We start from the raw sequence: 17,901 nt of genomic DNA, 5'->3' as shown, positions 1-17,901 counted from the left end.
CAATGTATATTTCACAAAGTCTCAGACAAGGAAATTCTAAGTGTAGTATCTAAATTGAATTCTACCTTCTTTTCAGTCAATCCCTGTCCTCATTTTTAGTAAAAGATCGTATTGACAGATTACTTCCTTTTTTGACATCTTTTGTAAACAACTTTCTCTCATTGGGTGATAGTCCTGCTATGTTAAAAACCTCCTGGACGTATCCTCTATTGAAGAAAACCTTATTTGATTAGCCTAACAACTACAGGCTCATAGCTAACATAACTTTTATTTTAAAAATCCTGGAAAAGGTGGTCCCTGTCACAACTCCAGTTTTTTGTTGAATTTTCTGAACCTCTTGGTGACCTCCAATCAGGATTTTGATGTGGGAGAGGTCACAAAGAAGAGTTAGCACTCCCTGCTTCAAAAGATGTCAGAGAATAATTGTTATGCAACACAGATGACCACTCTTGCTCTTTGATCATCATGCTCGGTCCTTCTGTCGCCTTTGACAACCTGGACTATGAGAACATAATTCAAAGACATTGGTGGACAAGGGTGTCCAACACAGTGCTACAGTGTTTCAGCTCATTTCTAACTAATAGATCTAATTGTGAAACTCTAGATGGACTTTTCACTAAATCCCTTCCTGCTCATTGTGGAGTTCCCCAAGGTTCCACTCTTTCCCTGTTGCTGTTTAATACCTATGTCAAGCTATTACATGATCTTCTTTGCACCATAACATGTTAATTATATGACAAACAATGACCAGCCTAATACATCTTTTCATTTGTAAACCATAATGGAGAGTAAATGGCTCAGTCTGAACATTAATAAAACAGTATTGATTATAATACCATTAGACCAGTCACAAGCCAACCTACCTTTTTCAGTCAATGCCCTAAACGTACAGGTGCTGCCAAAAGTGAAAACTCTAGGAATCATATTTGATTCACATATGGCTTTAACACCTCCAGTCAACATGACTGTCAGTGGCATTACTATCTTAGACTGTTCAAACAACTAGGACCATGCCATGAGGGTGTGCATTTAAACACAATAGCCTGGGCAGGTATAGACTAATGTAAATCAATCTATATAGGTGCGCCCAAGAAGTACATTTCTGGACTGCAAATCTTACAAAACGGCACCACCCGGATAGTTACTTATACCCCTTATAAAATGCATTCTACCCCAATCTTTGCCAATTACACTGGCTTCCAGTATAGGCAAGAATTGCCTTCAAGGGTTCCACTTTGGTCCATAAATGTTAATTTAAAAAAGCTCCTAAAGACCTTTAATCCAGGCTTACTCGTTACAGTTCAGTCAGATCCTTATGATCCATTAACCAGCATTTTCTAGTATGTCCAAGATTGCAAGTACAGGATGCTGGTAGCCAAAGCTTTGCTGTTCAAGGCTCTTGGCGATGGACTAGCGTTCCTTATTCTTTGAGTACGGGAAAGAAAGTTTCAAATTTTCAAAAATCTTCAAAGTTTTCTCTTCTGCAAAAGTTCATCTCTGCAAGCTGACTCAGACCTTTTCTCTCATGAGCACTCTTATACCTGAGGGTTTGCTGGCGCTATACAGAAGAAGGTAGTATATCATAACAAGTGTTTGTAGTCAAAATTTGGTTGGCCTGCAAAATTCTTACCAGCGCTGGTTTAGTGGGCCAGTGGATATTATCAAAGGAGTTATAAATATGCCACACTAGCCCATACAACCTGGATATATTCATGGAAGGGAAAGAATCAATAACACGGCTATTAAAATGGCATGTCTAGAAGAAAAGCAAGACAGTGTTTCCATAAGGAACTGATGCTCGACGTCGAAAAAGGTTTCAGGTCAGAACCTAATGTTTGGGGCAATTAACAGCATCGAACGGGCACCGCTTCAAAGTGGAGACATTGGGCTCTATCAGGGGTGGCAGTATCCTAGCGGTAAATCCCCCAGGATACCACCCAACGCAATTAACGTTATTGCAACTTGGTCCGGTGCTATTAGCACTGGATCACAAGTTGTGGTGGTGCGGTAAATCGCCATTTATTTTGAGTCCATAGGACTCAATGGGGCATTTTTGGTGCAATTACATTGGCGGTAATTGCACCGCGAATGGGCAGAAAGTCGACGCATTCACCTCCAGCTCCGAGCTGGAGTCAAATGCTATGAGCTCAGGATTGGTCAGAGCGGTAATCCAGCGGTAATAGCGCTATTGTCGCATTTTTACCGCTTCGCCCAACTCCTGATGAGGCCCATTGTGTGGCTTGGCAACTGTCTGGTGTATGTCCATGCCCAGGTTATTAATTTATATGTTACTCATGCTTTAATGGTGACAACCATTCCAGGGTATTTTTGCTTTAAATTGCAGCGCGGCCACCATAAGTGCGTGCACCATTACAGCGTTTGGGGAGAAATTGAACGCACGATGGACCAAAAACCAAGTACGTCCATGGCCTGTATACAGTGAAGAGGAAAAGGAGCAGTGAGGGCCCTCAAGAATGGAAGGTGGGGAATGGCCAGAGACTACTGATAGAGTAGATTACAAGAGGAGTGGCGGCCCCAAAACGTTTGACAAAATATTGAGATAATTGAAGGATCATCTCTAGGTTGTGAGCGGGCGGTGGCAGAGCCGAATTGGGCCATCCAGGATAGGAGGAGCCCCATTCAAGGCAAGCGTGCAAATTTGGGGTTCAGGTGATTTTGCACTTGTTATAGACTTGAAGACAAAAGGTGAGATGTGTCTGATGCTCTCTCCAAAGCCCATGTAGGAGCTCAAGAGGGGTAGGTTGGATGCAGGATGGGGGCAGCCAGAGAAGAGGGTATAGAGTTCCGCCCATTAGTTGTTCTTCTTGTCAATTAATGAAAAACGGACAATAAAATGTTATTTAAAAGAGCACCATTGAGGACTGGTCGAACCATGGCAGGAATTTAGAACTATGTGGTCTCCAGCCAGAGGTGAACAGTAAGTCATTGCAAGTCTTGAAGGGCTGAAAGGCATAAGGGACTTCCTCCATACACGCCCTTTGTCTCCCTAATTTTGTTTCCCAGGGAACAGGTGGCATGACAACCACGCGTAGCTTGAACTAGTGAGCTATGCTTTTAACTACTTGTATTATGTACCTATGTGGAACACTGTGATGAACAAGGCTCAAATTCTGTATCTTCTTTTCAAACAAAAATACACAATTAATTTATTTGAAGAATATGTAACTGCTTCCTCCCTTTTCTAACAAAACAAAATTCCTTGGCACAAGTAGGCAATCCTTTCTACCTCTATGTGCTCCTCCTCATTGTCCGCTCATTGCGCCGCAGCACTGACCTCCTATGAGATGTGTGCTGCCTTATTCCGGGACCTAGAAAACTTTGTGCCAGAACTTTTTCCCATTTTACAATGGCCATTTGCCCCTTGTCTAATCTCTGCACTCATATTGTTGTTATAGGACCATAAATCCATGCAGGTGAATTTACAGTTGTTGTTATTTCTCTTTCAGCTTCATGCCGGCATTCCTGCGCCTGGGGTCCTGGAATATCGTCATGTTTGTAACCTACGAGCAGCTCAAAAGGGCCATGATGATGGCTTATAGCTCAGCGTAGTCATCGTCAGAAATACCACCAAAGGCATAAAAGCGATTGTATCCCGCAGGGGCCAGAACTTTACGCAATCGCTGAAGGAACACCACAAATCCATGGCCATGGGGGCTTACAAGGCGCGTGGGCTCATAACCTGTTCAGAGGTGGTGCACTTGAAAGAGAACAAGGATGTTTCAACTTTTACGATGGGACTTTAATGCAAGTGTTGAGATGTTCTTCACACACAGTGGTACAACCGGCGTCTACTTTAGTGGTTGTCAGCCAGTGGGGCTAAACCATTATATGAACCTCGTTGGTGCCCAGGTGCCAAGAGAGAAGCAAAGAAATAAACCGCAGGCCAAGACCCTCAAGAAAGAAAAAGGAAAGTATTGTCAAAAACACCAGCAAAATCAAGCAGGAGGATAACAAAGCCAGGCAGGCCATCTGAAACACAAGAAACAATTGGACAGCACAGAGAAATTATATGGATAATGTTTTAACTTGAATATCTCTTGTGGATTCGGAGAAAATGTACTCTTCTGTATTTTTGGATTACTGTTCAAAAAGCCTAAGCAGTGGTGTAGTTCACTTTTCGCTTCATAAAAGGGAGCCTGGGGATTTGCAGAAAAAATAACACAGGATCAAAGGAAGTGACTTAAAGGGAGACAGGGGAAGTAAAATCCCTAAGGAGGCCAATGTGATGGTATGGGAAGAACACGGATGCTCAAGGATGCTGGAGGCTTGTGGAAATACTTGACCCCAAGGACCATACGACTGAATGCCTCATGGTCCATCAGAATCGCGTGATCGCCTAGACTCTTAGGATCCTAATCTTTTCAAGGCCCTTAGGTTCTTAACATCTCAGGCAGCCTAAGGATCTGAGCATCTCCAAGACCCTTAGGATCTTAACATCTTTGAGACCATTAGGATATGAATGTTTCCAATGGCCTTAGGATCTGACCATCTCCATGACCATTAGGATCTCAACATATCCAAGTTCCATAGGATCCAAATGTTTCCAGGGATTGTAGCGTCTGAGCGACTCCATGGCTCTTAGGATCTGAATGCCTCCAATCTTTGATGAACTCAGTGTTATTTCCCTGCACCTGGAACTACAAGGCCACCTACAGTTTAAGCCACATCTGCAATAGACTTATATTCCAATACTGGGATAGATAAATACTTTTCGCAGGTCGACAAAGTACCAAAGTAAATTATGTTAATTTGTTGAAAATGTTTGTTAATGCCTAATATTTAAGCAAATAAGATATGAAATAAATACAATTTGTGAACCTAAGGACAGGTTTGATGTTAGCGTGCCTGACGAAGACCCAAAAGTCTCTGATTCTGTGACCGTCGTATCTGTATGCAGGGGAGACATGTTTTGCTTTCAGCTCCACATCAGCAACTACAGAGATGTGCTTTAGTGACTTAACTCTTCTGTCTATGTGCGGCATAACTTGATTTATTCTGAGTTTCTCCAGTTTTGCGACTCTTGTGTCGCAGACCTGTTAGCTGTCAAAAGCGGGAAGTTCTTCGAACCTCCTATGTAGAACGCTATATAAATCACTGGGAATCTATGCTGTGCACATTTTCTTTATACAACCTAAAGGCACAAGTATGTCTGTTGCCAAAAACTCCCAATTTTGGCAGATAAAGGAATTGACGACCAGTGTGATGAAGTGATATCCCAGGAAACACACAATTTGGTGGTAGGGAGGATGGGACTAGAACTCCCTCTTTTTTGCCAGACCCAACAAGTAAACCACTGTGCCCCGGCTCCCCCTATGTTATCATCTGCATTGTTCTAGGGCGTTTAGTGACACTATCCTGGTGGCCTACATTCATAGGTCAAAGTGGGTGGGAGCGGTGCTCCTATCCTTTTTATTTTCACTGTTCCTATACTTTTATTTTAAAAATAAACCGTTCTAGAATGGTTTACTTTTAAAATAAAAGTGTAGGAAGAAGTTGAAGCTTGCACTGTCAGTGCAGTGCACTGAACGCTCCCATAAATAGCAGGTGTGTTTGTTTGGGGGCTTGGATTGTGTGTGGGAGGGGGTGCAGCGATGGGGTTTATGGGGAGCTGGGCAGACAAGCAGGGAACATAGTTCCACTACTTCTTTTTGTACACTTCAACCACTGCCTACATTCCTTAACCATACTGCATTGCAGCTGATTTTGCAACTGCTACCCGCAAGTCAGCAGTACACCATTAGGATTGCCCAATACCAGGGGTAGTTAACCTGCCACCCTCAAATAGTATCAGCCTACGACTCAGCCCCAAACTATAGTCTTCAATTCAGATACATTCCATCGAGAGTAATACGGCTTAGATAGATCAGCCAACTAGTTGATCATAAAGAATGCTGTTTTTTTTCCTGATAGGAAAGTGCTTGAATGGGCATCAAAAGGGATATGAAAGATATGCCATGCAAAACGTGTTTGGATACATGTGATGTACCTTGAGTTCGCTTGTGATTTTTCAGAAAATAAGAAAAAAAGAGTTTATTTCCACCGGTATCTCCTATGTACCTACAACAGCATAATTTTGTGAGGTATTTCTTTTGGTTTGGAAAGTGAGCATTAGATGTCACACAACCAGGTTGTATCACTTCCTGTTGGGTTGCATCACTTCCTGTCAGGTTTTATCTCTTCCTGTCAGTGATATGCGTCCACTGATTCAACCATGAAGAAAACAAATGGAGACTGAGTGGACAACAAGCCTCGTGCATGCCAATGTGTTTTCACAAGATAAGAAATGTGGGTTCTTATAACGCTTCATGCTATATTCCTTCTGTTTCTAAGCTCTGTTATAGCCCTATTATTTCCCCATTTAATTGTGCTCAGTTTATCGGCCTCAGAAGGAAGAAGGGCTGAGTAAGCCTTGCTGTGGGTTTCAAATTTGCTAAATGTAGGCTGTGCCCATGTGAGATGCCAGAGCTAACGTGTGAACTATCCAGCCAAATGCATTGACTAATTTCAATGAACATTATTAGTTTACTCCGTATCAAATAACTTTATTAGTTCATGCATGGCTGACACGTGTTTTATGCAATATGCAATATTTGTCAAGACTGGAATCATTGTATTCAGATAAACTGTAATGTATATTTAAAGTGTCAGAAACATGATTAACCTTTAATAGGAAGTGTATGGATGGTTCTGTGACACAAAGGTGTGTCAGTGCCATTCTCCCTCTTGGCTCCCTTTCGAATATCTGCCCCCTTCCCTCCGATATGCCATTATCCCATCTTCTACCATACACCTCCCTTCTCACCGTTCTGAAGGATTACAGTCCTGGGAAAGTGCATGAGACGCAAAACATGTGTCAGCCAAGCCCTAGCTAAAAAGGTGATCTAATAATGAACAAAGCAAATAATTTTCATTGGGGCCAGGGAGAGGAAGGTACATCTGTCAACCACACTTTAAGGACACTAGGGAGCCCCATCCTCAATTATTCAACGGTGAAATGCATCTGCCTCCATTATCCTAGCAGCCCAACACAAGCCTCTTTCCATTTCGCCAGTATCGCGATCTTCAATGTCACTCTCCAACAGCAGGTGGAAACGCCTGGCATGTGCAATTACTACATGAGGTGCACTTGGCGATAAGGCATGATTAAAAACATTACTTTATTTTACTTCTTATATAGCGAGCGCCACATGCCCCGGAGGCCGCAGGGCGCACATAAAACGAATACTTAAACAAAACAAGGATGAAGAAAACAAACGCAGATGGAGCTATGCAAGAGAACTAGTCAACTCCATTAATGAAAAAGTGCATCTTAATCACTCTTTTAAATCGAGTCATCGCCGCATAATGCAAGTAAGTATACTATAAGAAGACATGGCCACGCTGATTTTGCCAATATGTGCCGTATAACCCAGGCAGCAACATACTCCTATTTGCTTTGCCATTAAAAATGCCATGCCACAAAATGAAAACACATTCAAACCAGTTGCGCATAAAGGTCAATCTCGCCACTTAATAACACATCATTCTTGCTTTATCATAGATGCCCAGTGAAAAATGCCATATCACAGTAAGAAATATCTAGACTGGCTGCACCAAAATGTTATTCTAACCACGTAATAACACTTATCATGCTTGCTTTATTATAGATTCCTAGGAAAAGGCCAAGCCAAAGAAATAGCTGGATTGGCTGCACCAAAATGCCAGTCCAGCTAGGTAATAACACTTAACATGCTGACTTTAACAAAGATGACCAGAAACGAACGAGCGCGCGATGCAGACATGATTTTCGGCGCTCTCCGGGCCGCCAGCCATATCCTGATAAATATCCTGGAAATCGTACAAGCACCTACTTGGAGAAATGACTGCAGACAGCAGATACCAGCGGGGACAACTTGCCGAAGTTTGATCCATAAACGCTGCACGGTTCACGAGATATCTGCTGCGAAAGTGTGGAGCCAACCGTTAACAGTCTGCACCCAAGATGGCCGATGGCGTCAGGAAGCAGTAACGGATGGTGCATGGAGATTGGGACGAAGCAGTGAAAATGTGGGTCTCTCCCTCTCCCAGATGGTGCTGCCCTGTGAAGCCCCAGAGAGCCTAACTCGCTGAGCGCTGATATCGTTGCCGCCTGCGGGCACGACGGGTCCCGCTGGGTGCCGGTGCTTCGGCTTACAGCGGAATCTGCATGGGGGCGGCGCTGCTGCGGATGCGGACCCCGGCGTGGGCTGCCCTGGTCCCTAGCGGTGTCCGACGGGACACCCATTGCCACGCAGGCCTAAACGCAGAAGGGATAATAAACCCTCTGCAGCACCGGCAAGACACCGCAGAGAGGGTGTCGGTGACTCTGCGCTCTGTGACCTGGGGGACAGATTCCACTCACGCCGCCGACAAGACCTGAGCTGGGCGTGGAGAGCGGCGAAACTCATCTGGGATACACGCACCCCCTAGACAGAACAGGAAAACAATACATGGAGCGCAGGGCATCGTGGCACTGCAACTAATCTGCAGACATGCTGTGGCAATAAATCTACTGAAAGTAATATGGCTTGCGTCCACTGCGTTTCAACAGTCCACCATTAAATAAACAGCATACCGAGCAGCCACACTGGAGACTGGTACACATAAGCTGCAATATTTAGAGAGCAGGAGTCGTACCCATCCAGGTGGGCACCTGCATGCCCTGAACAAAACGACTGGCACTTGGCAAACACTGGGAAACAAACATATTTTCTTTTGGATCTGCAAGGCAGTGATTGAGTCAACACCACATTGACACCACTGGGTGCATATGATAATGTCCACTGTTGAGTGACTCCTGCCCTACACGAGAAATAACACTGACCTGCTGAGAGGGGGAAGTGATCAAATAACCATAAACATTGGTGCGCTACTTCCACGCGGCAACGCATAGATAACAAAATACAACCCAGCTGCAAGCCCACGTTCCGGGGAGCATGCACCGCGGCGGATGACCACCACACCCATCCCTCCAGCAGCCCACTTCGCAGCCACCTCCCTGCAGGAACGAAGAAAGCAGACGAGACCCGCATGTGATGTGTGGCGACGATGATGCACTGACATATACCTCGCTGTGGTGGTACTCTCAGATCACGGGCTCCCCGTGACACCACCGGATCTGGCTGTGGTCTGCAGGCTGTCCTGCCAACTGCCAAATACCAGCGAATTGTGCCAAATATCAGCGCAAAGATCCTGAAATGGGCAGGGATAAGGGCAAAAGAGCTGGCACACAGCGCACAATGGAACAATCCACAACACCCACCCTGCCCCCCTCAGTGGAACCAAACAACTCTGGAGACCCACAAGACTCTGAAGACATCATATCCCTCCGGGACGTAATGAACGCTATTTCCAGCTCACGGACTTCCATGGAAGTGAAAATGGACAGCATCAGCACAGAGGTCTCGCTGCTGCGCCATGACCTGCAGAAACTCTCTTCCCACACAGGAGAGGCTGAGACACGTATCTCTGTGGCAGAGGACGGGCTGCAGGAAATGGGTCAGCAGATGAACAGTGTAATGGAACACATTAAATCACTTGAGGGGCGTGTGGAAGAGGGAGAGGGGCGATCAAGAAGAAATAATATTCGAATCTTGGGCGTGCCTGAAAAAATGAAAGGACAAAGCATGGAACTTTTTCTGGAGCAGTGTCTCTCCGATTTGTTTGCCCCAAAGACAGTGTCAAAATAATTTTCCATTGAAAGAGCGCATCGAATACCGACTGGCAGACCGATCCCTGGAGCACAACCACGTACAGTGATTGCCAAGATTTTGAATTACAGAGATCGCGATGCAGTGCTACAAATGGCCAGAACAAAAGGCTCCATAACATACAACGGATCCAAGATAGCCTTCTTCCCTGACTTTACCAAGGAAGTACAAAAAGCAAGACAATCATTTGATACTCTTAAGAAACGTTTCCAGACGCTGAATGTGAAATATGGCTTATTGTTTGCGGCACACCTGAAAATATACCACAATGGCACGACCATACACTTCACGGACTCGAATGCAGCTTGGAAATGGGTGGAGCGCCATTTGGAGGGGGTTTGGGGACCATGGAGAAGGCAGGATGGCAGACGGATTAGACCATGCCTGGACGGACCGCCGAACATGCGACCGCAGCAACCAATGGAAGAAATGCCACAAATGGACAATGTTTGAGCACGAACAATGCGCTCATCTCAAGTGAGCAACCGCTGCTCTGTCTCATGATGACGCCAATGTACGAATGAACCACATAATAGCTCAGACGGCTGGAGGCCCGCGCTACGTCACCATGACCGCCTCTCAGTAAAGTGTGATTGTTTGTCTGTTATAAGATTCCAGTTTAAAAGGGGGCGACGGATGCTTCATTTTGGGACGGAGTATAGGGAGGGGGGAGTTGGGTATATGTTTCTTGTTCATTGTTTCATGCACAAGAATATCGCAGCCACGTTAGACAGGGACAGCCCATTTGCTAACACACACGGAGCATACATCTTCTGAGAAGCACAACAGCAATAAGACAGCGACAATGCAGGTGTTAGCACCCGCAGAACAAACATTTCCCATAAAGCACACGAATGAACCACAAGGTCCAGATACCCAATGGCGCTGCCGACTGTGATAGCTAACAAGCGCCTGACAATTATGACATCGAATGTTAACGGGCTAGGGTCAGGCATTAAGAGGTGCCTGGTAACACAATACATAAATAGGCACTCACCGGATATAGTACTCCTAACAGAAACACACCTGGCCAGAACGGTATGCAACCTCTTTAAAAGATCCAACTATTGCACCGCGATACATGCAGGCTTCTCCATGGGAGCTAGAGGGATGCTGATCCCAATTCATAAGAGGCTACCATTAACGATATCGAAGGTGACTCATGACACTGGGGGAAGATATGTACACATAAACGCTACACTATGGGATCAAACACTTGCGATCATGGCAGTATACACCCCACCGGCACTTCTATCTACACTACTGGCAGAAATTACACCCATCCTCGCCGAGAACACGGCTGATATCTGGGTATTAGGGGGGGGACTTCAATGAGGTCATGGACAACACACTAGACCGCACACACATAAGGGGGAGGAATCCAATAACTAACACCAAACTAGCTACCTTTGCCTCCGCACTAGGCTTGAGAGACGTATGGCGCGATTTACATAGGGACGCGCGCAAATACTCCTTCAACAAAGGTGTGCATGCCTCACTATTTAGAATAGACTACTTCTTTCTACCAGCTCAGAATATCCACAAGACACATAGCGCGTCCCTACTCCCGCGTGACATTTCCGATCACTTCCCACTGTTGATAGAACTCGAAACGGAAAGGCCACGTCCCCCAACCGCCTGGCGACTCAACAATTACTACCTAGGGTTCCCGGACCTGCAGGAGAAAATAAACAACACTACCACTCCCTATTTCGAGCTGAATATAGGTTCCGTGGACAATCCCGAAACACTGTGGGAAGCTTACAAGCCAGTACTGAGAGGAGAAATCCTCGCATGGACAGCGGCACAGAAAAAGGCACACTGGAAGGAGGTAGTAGACGCTGAAAAGGAGGTGGCACACAGGGAAACACAGCACATAGAAGACAACACACCTGAGACAAACAGAGCTTTGAAACTGGCACAAAAGAAACTGCACAACCTATCACTAGACTGTGCCAAGAGAGCGCACAGAACCAGGAGAGCATGACTGTATGAAACAGGAGAGAAAGCAGGGAAATTATTGGCCTGGTTGGAAAGGCAGGATGAGGGGCACCAGCAAATCAGAAATATTGAAGATGAAAACGCAGAGCTAGTCTTGCAACATACTATGAAGAGCTATATCTCTCTCCGAATACCCCAATAGAGAGCACGGTACTAGACGAGGTTGAGCTCCCCTCGCTGGCGGCTGAGCAAGTAGACATACTGGAAAGTAACATTACGGAGGAAGAAATATCGGCAGCCATCTCCCAACTTCAATCAGGCAAAACCCCAGGCCCGAACGGTTTCCTGGTTGACATATGGAAGAAACTAAACCATGAAGTCACTGCTCCACAGTTGCTCAATACGTTGAACACTCAAGAAAGGAAGGAATACTCCCGGCGGACTTACGTAAAGCCACCATAATAGTGCTACCAAAGGAGGGTAAGCCCCCAGATGAACATCCCTGATAAACAGCGAAGCTAAGATACTGGTACTTGCCAATAGACTCCAAAAGGTAATCATGTCCCTGATCCACCCAGATCAATGTGGCTTTATGCCGCAGAGATCCACGAGAATGAATATACGTAGACTGCATTTAGCACTTGAAAGAGCACCAACCCTACAGCAATCACTGCCGCTATTGGCTATCGATTTTGAGAAAGTCTTTGACTCTGTCCACTGGGAGGCACTATGGGTAATCATGAGGAAAATGGGCTTTGGGAAAAAATTCATAAAATGGGTCCAGCTCCTGTACAACGCCCCCATAGCAGAAGTGAGAGTAAACGGCTGGCCCTCCCGCAACATCCAACTGGGGAAAGGCACCAGACAAGGATGCCCACTATCAGCCATGCTATTCGCGCGGATCGTTGAGCCCCTGGCTATAATCCTAAGGAATACACCAACGTGGTCAGGTTTCCGTTGGAACCCAACATGGGAAGACAGGGTCTCTCTCTATGCTGATGACCTACTGATTTACCTGGGTAACCCGGCAGTCTCCTGTCCAATAGTCACACAAATACTGATAAAATATAGTACCTTCAGTGGCCTGAGAGTGAATTGGAGTAAATCGATACTCTTCCTGGTTAAAGGAATAGACTGTATACCTCCCGAGGGTTACCCATACAAAGTGGAGATGGAACAATTCAGATACCTGGGCATCCTGATATCGAACAGACTGGAAGACTATGTGACCCATAATTTACACCCAATTGTGAAGCGCTTTACACAAGACGTGGGCCACTGGGTGACACTGCCACTGACCCTTCTAGGAAGAGCGGCACTCTTCAAACTGCTGGCTCTGCCTCGTTTTTATATATACTACAAAATGCTCCTCTACACATTCCCACAGTTGAATTTCGCAAAATACACAAGACACTACGGAAACTATTGTGGGGGGGAAACACCCAAGGATAGCATTGAGCACCCTTCAACGCTCAGTGTGGGAGGGAGGGATCGGGCTCCCACACACTCAAATATACTACTGGGCAAGTAAGATGGCGACTGTAAACGACATACTACACGGTAACCCAGAACTACCACACATACGAGCAGAAAAAGCGGCAGGGCATGGCATACCCCCAATCGAAAGCTTGTATAATGTGGTGAGCCGCCCCCTCTCCCGCACGATAACAACCCACACAGCCCAAATCTGGATGGAAACACACAGACACATAGGTTGGGGAAACAAAATTACCCCCATACAACCCCTCTGGAACAACACCTTCCTCCCGGAGCTATACAAACTACCTAAATGGCCAAATTGGGAAACGGCGGGAATACTAACAATCCAGCATGTGATCAAAGATGGCAAAATCATACCCTTTGCTGAATTGTCAGCTACTTATGGTCTCCCACCTACTGAATACAACCACCACACACAGCTGTCCCACGCACTAACCAAACATATGACGAACCTTGCTGACCTACCAGAATGCACACCGATAGAGAGGAACATCGTCTTAGATAGCGTGAATGTTAAAACTACATCTGTCATGTATAATGCAATTTCTTCCTTTGCTACGAAAGAGTTGTGTAGCCTGAAGGCAAAATGGGAGAGGGATGTGGGCCCGTTGTTACCTGAGGAATGGACATCAACCCTAATGTACCCCAGAGAAACTGCAATATCGGCCAGAATCCGGCTTATACAATTGAAAGTATTACGCAGAATATACTATCCCCGTGTAACACTGTACCGCTGGGGCAAGATCACAGATGCCAAATGCCTACGCTGTAAACAGGAAGAGGGTACCTTTTACCACATCTTGTGGCAATGTGCACGCATACAGTACTTTTGGCAAAAATGCTGTGACAGGTTGTCAAGGGTTATGGGTCGGCCAATCCCAAACTAACCAAAACTTCTACTACTAGAGATTGAAGAAGAGGGAGAAATGACCCGATTTGAAAAGCTCTTGCTCTCAACGACCACAGGGCTGGCCAGAAGGAATATTGCACAATTATGGGGCTCGGAGATCACCCCTCAATATAACCAATGGGTAGCAGAGGTGGACGCCTATATATTAATGGAGCGCGTATCTACAAAGCTAGGGGCTGCCCTGGGAAAGCCGGCAAAATATTGCAGAAATGGGGACAAACAATGTAATGCACAAGCAAAGAACTGCAGGACTCTGATGCACAATGACTATACAATATGGAGGTGACCCAGCTGTGGACCTGTTGTGCTACGCGCTATTGTACTATTGAGCTGTTCTGTTTTAACTAAGGAAAAGGAATGGTAGCAATGTCCGTGTTGTTCGTATGTAAGTTTTGTTTGTATATTGTATACTGTTGTTTTGAAGTAACAAAATACAATAAAATGTGTTATTAAAAAAAAAAAGATGTCCAGAAACAAATATCATGCCACAGTATGAAATGGTTAGCCTGCCTGCCCCAAAATGCCATTCTAGCCACATAATATCAAACCAACATGCATGCTTTATTATAGATGCCCAGGAAAACAAATGTCATGCCACAGTATGAAATGGCTAGATCGGCTGACCCAAAGTGTCACTCTAGCCACGTCATAACACTTAAAATGCATGTTTTATCATAAATGCCCAGGAAAAAAAGACTAGAGTAGCGGCCCCAAAATGCCAGTCTAGTCACTTAATAACACATCATTTTCTGTTAAAAAAGGCATATTTTTCTGGGCATCTATGGTATATGCCCCGTAATAAATGCTGTTGTTCCCGTGACCTCCACCCATCGTCCCTCCCAACCTCCAGTCCCACCCACCAAAATCTTTTGACAGTTCAAGCCAGCCCAAGAACACTCCCTCAGCTGCAGCAAGCAGCTGAGGGAGCGCTCCGGAGCTGGCACAATTCTCCTTGATGGGCGAGGGTACAGGTGGGACAGCGCCCGTTTGCCCATTATGGACGATCCACCCCTTTACATCAGTAGTATTTGTTAGAATCAGCCACAAATCCATCTCGCAAGAAGTGGGCCTCACCAGCACAGCACACCAATGGATGACATCCCTACTCACCGACAGGGCAGACATAGCATATCTAGCAACTTTTCAATCAGCCACTTATGCCCACATGATCCCCAAGGATCATGTGGGATCATGTGGTCAGATCATTACTTCTGTTTAACATCTATTGGACACCTCTAATGAGCATCATCTGAGAACACAAATTGAAGGGCTAGAACAACACAGATGACCCCTTGTGACAAAATAAATACTTCCCAGTAGGAGTACCGGGATGAGTAATGGATAAAAGTTCTATTCAGCCCACACAGCTACTATTAAGCCAGCAATGATCCCAATCATAAAGGTGAAACAGCAACATCCCAATAGGTATACCTTCATCATGTGGTAATGTGGGCTGAGGGAAGTCTATACTCTCCAGGAGGGATGTGAGCTAGCACAGAAGCAGGCCAAACAACAAATCGTCCTGTGGTACAGAAATAAAAGAATGTCCAACCATGGTTCTATAAAAAAAAAAGGATGCTTTATTTAAACTAAAAATACAAACACACTAATCAAAAACACTGTAACCCACGCCTATAAGAGAATACGCAGAATATGCATTCTTTGTAATGAGGGGGGACACTCTGGGTTTGAAGAAATAGATGCACAGGCAATCATTCTAGGTTTACTGAAAAGGTCTTTTAAAAAGAAATATAGATGAGAGTTAGTAAACACTAGGGCTTTTTAAGGAAAACCAGAGGGCTAACGCTACTTCAAATAACCTTTAGGCTAATTCTTAGGCCTCAAAAGTGTTCATTGAGATGGGTCGAGTCCATGGCTTACAGTCGGTTCAGTCGGCATCCTAATGAGTCGAGACGGGTCGAGATAACGGCTTTCAGTGGGTCCAGTTTGTGTCAAAATGGGTCGAGATGATTGCTTCTAGCGAGTCGAGATGGGCAAGTCGATGGTTTCCGCTGGGTGGAGTCGACGATCAGGACGGGCGAGATGAGTTTACGTTGAAACAGATTGAAGACTGTTGAAAAATTCGGGAGTGTTAAAGGCAAATCTGGCTGCTTGTAACGGTTTGAAAAGCATCCTGAGAGGTCAAGTCAGCTTGTAAACTGATTGAAATGCGGGAAGCAGGGTAAAGAGCTGGTTCTTGACTTCTGGTTGCTCAGGAACCCAATTCAGGGTCTCCAAGGACTAAGTAGATTGTTGTTCTGCGATTTGAAGCCAGGAACATTTCCAGAGAGCACTTGAGGGGTTATCACCTCGAATGAGCAGGTTCCTAGGTAACAGTGGTCTCAGTAGGCCGTATTCAGCCTGCAGATCACCCAATATGTTCCTTTGGGATGGCTGAGAGAAAGAACTTGCTCCTTTCCTGGAAGCTGTTGTCCTCACCTCTGTATAAGAGGACTTCTTCACTAGTTCACAGATACTTCAAAAGAGAGGGCTGACTCTCCCACTTAAATAGACAATCTGCTACAGTGGATTGGTCCCTTTCTAGCCATCTGTAAGATGTCCAAGGTTGGATGCTGTGTTCAGAGTATTTTGCCTACTGGTCCAAGCCCTAGAGTGCTTTTTCTTCTGGCAGGTAGTGGGGAGGCGGCACGGGAAGGGTGGGAACCATGCGAGAATCTATTTTGATCGCACCCTTCTGTGCATTGGTGCTTCTCTCCTGAATAGTAAAAAGCCAGCCTGCACTGCATCAAAGAGTCTGTGTTCATTGCCCCCCTGATGTCACCCCACCATTCTGCTGATGGGTGGTTCCCAGCTAACCCATTGGGGAGATTTCCTGTTCTCTAATGAAGTTGACAAGCATTCCCAGAAAGATCAAAAGAGTGGTTTCTGCGGATTTGGACCCAAATGGTTGTTTTGGATGAAACCCAGACCTTGACACTTATACACATAAGGCCATGTCAGTTACTTGAGTTCCTAGCAACCAAGCTGACAATAATTGTATACCAATATGTTTTGGCCAGTATAATTGTAGATTTCCAAAGACCGCAATGTCAAAGCTAGACATGGCTTATATTTCGAGTTTAATCTGTCACTAGGATTGGGGAGCACACAATTATGTACATTTGGATCAGGGCTACACACAGTTAAACTATGAGCTTGGCTGTTGCAACACTAGGTTCCATTAGGCTGTTGGCAGGAAATGCACACGTCCGTTTGTAACTGCCCTGTTGGCAAACTACAAGGCAGCTGTTGAGAGTTGTCAGCAGACGGGCTCAGCAGAGTTACATGTTTGCACTATACTTTACAGCATTAGACATTATTAAAGTGGGGTCTGATTATCAGACCTCACTTTTCAGAGACAAATTTACCTGCATCATTTTATATCAAAAATCTAAAAAGCTCAGGCTCTTCCGCCCTCACGGAAGACATTCCGTGACAACGCTCTAATCATTTTGACACCCAAAGGGGACAATAGGTACATGCTCAAGGGATTACCGACTGCCTCACACAAGTGGAAGACTGGATGACACAATACCTTTGCAAACTCAACACCAACAAAACTGAAGTACTAATCTGCAGTACCCAGGAACAAATTATTGGAACTATCCCTCAGCCAGACAAATTGTGTGCCTGCTCTCAGACATGCCAATTACTGAAGAGACAAGGAATGTTAATTGGCAATCACCTCTCACTGAAATCACAAATCAAAACCTTGGTGAGAAAATGCTCTTTCTACCTCCTATCAAGTAGATGCATAATGCTTTGTATTACCTTCTCGCAAAGAACAGTCGCCATCATCTT

The 17,901-nt window shown here is 45.2% G+C and overlaps 1 protein-coding gene across 1 annotated transcript in view; it reads left to right on the top strand.

Annotated features, from left to right (window-relative positions):
* The window catches only part of LOC138528476 (putative mitochondrial transporter UCP3), a 41,177-nt gene extending 36,334 nt beyond the window's left edge, over positions 1–4,843 (top strand). Inside the window, exon 8 of the mRNA XM_069640136.1 lies at positions 3,468–4,843. Coding sequence (XP_069496237.1) covers positions 3,468–3,570 — 103 coding nt within the window. The 3' untranslated portion in view covers positions 3,571–4,843. The remainder of the gene's footprint in view (positions 1–3,467) is intronic.
* The last annotated feature ends 13,058 nt before the right edge of the window (positions 4,844–17,901 follow it).

The sequence above is a fragment of the Ambystoma mexicanum genome, chromosome 7q (genome assembly GCF_040938575.1).
Source record: "Ambystoma mexicanum isolate Mex_15411 chromosome 7q, UKY_AmexF1_1, whole genome shotgun sequence".
Classification (NCBI taxonomy): Eukaryota; Metazoa; Chordata; class Amphibia; order Caudata; family Ambystomatidae; genus Ambystoma; species Ambystoma mexicanum.
This window is presented reverse-complemented; position numbering and strand designations above follow the sequence as displayed.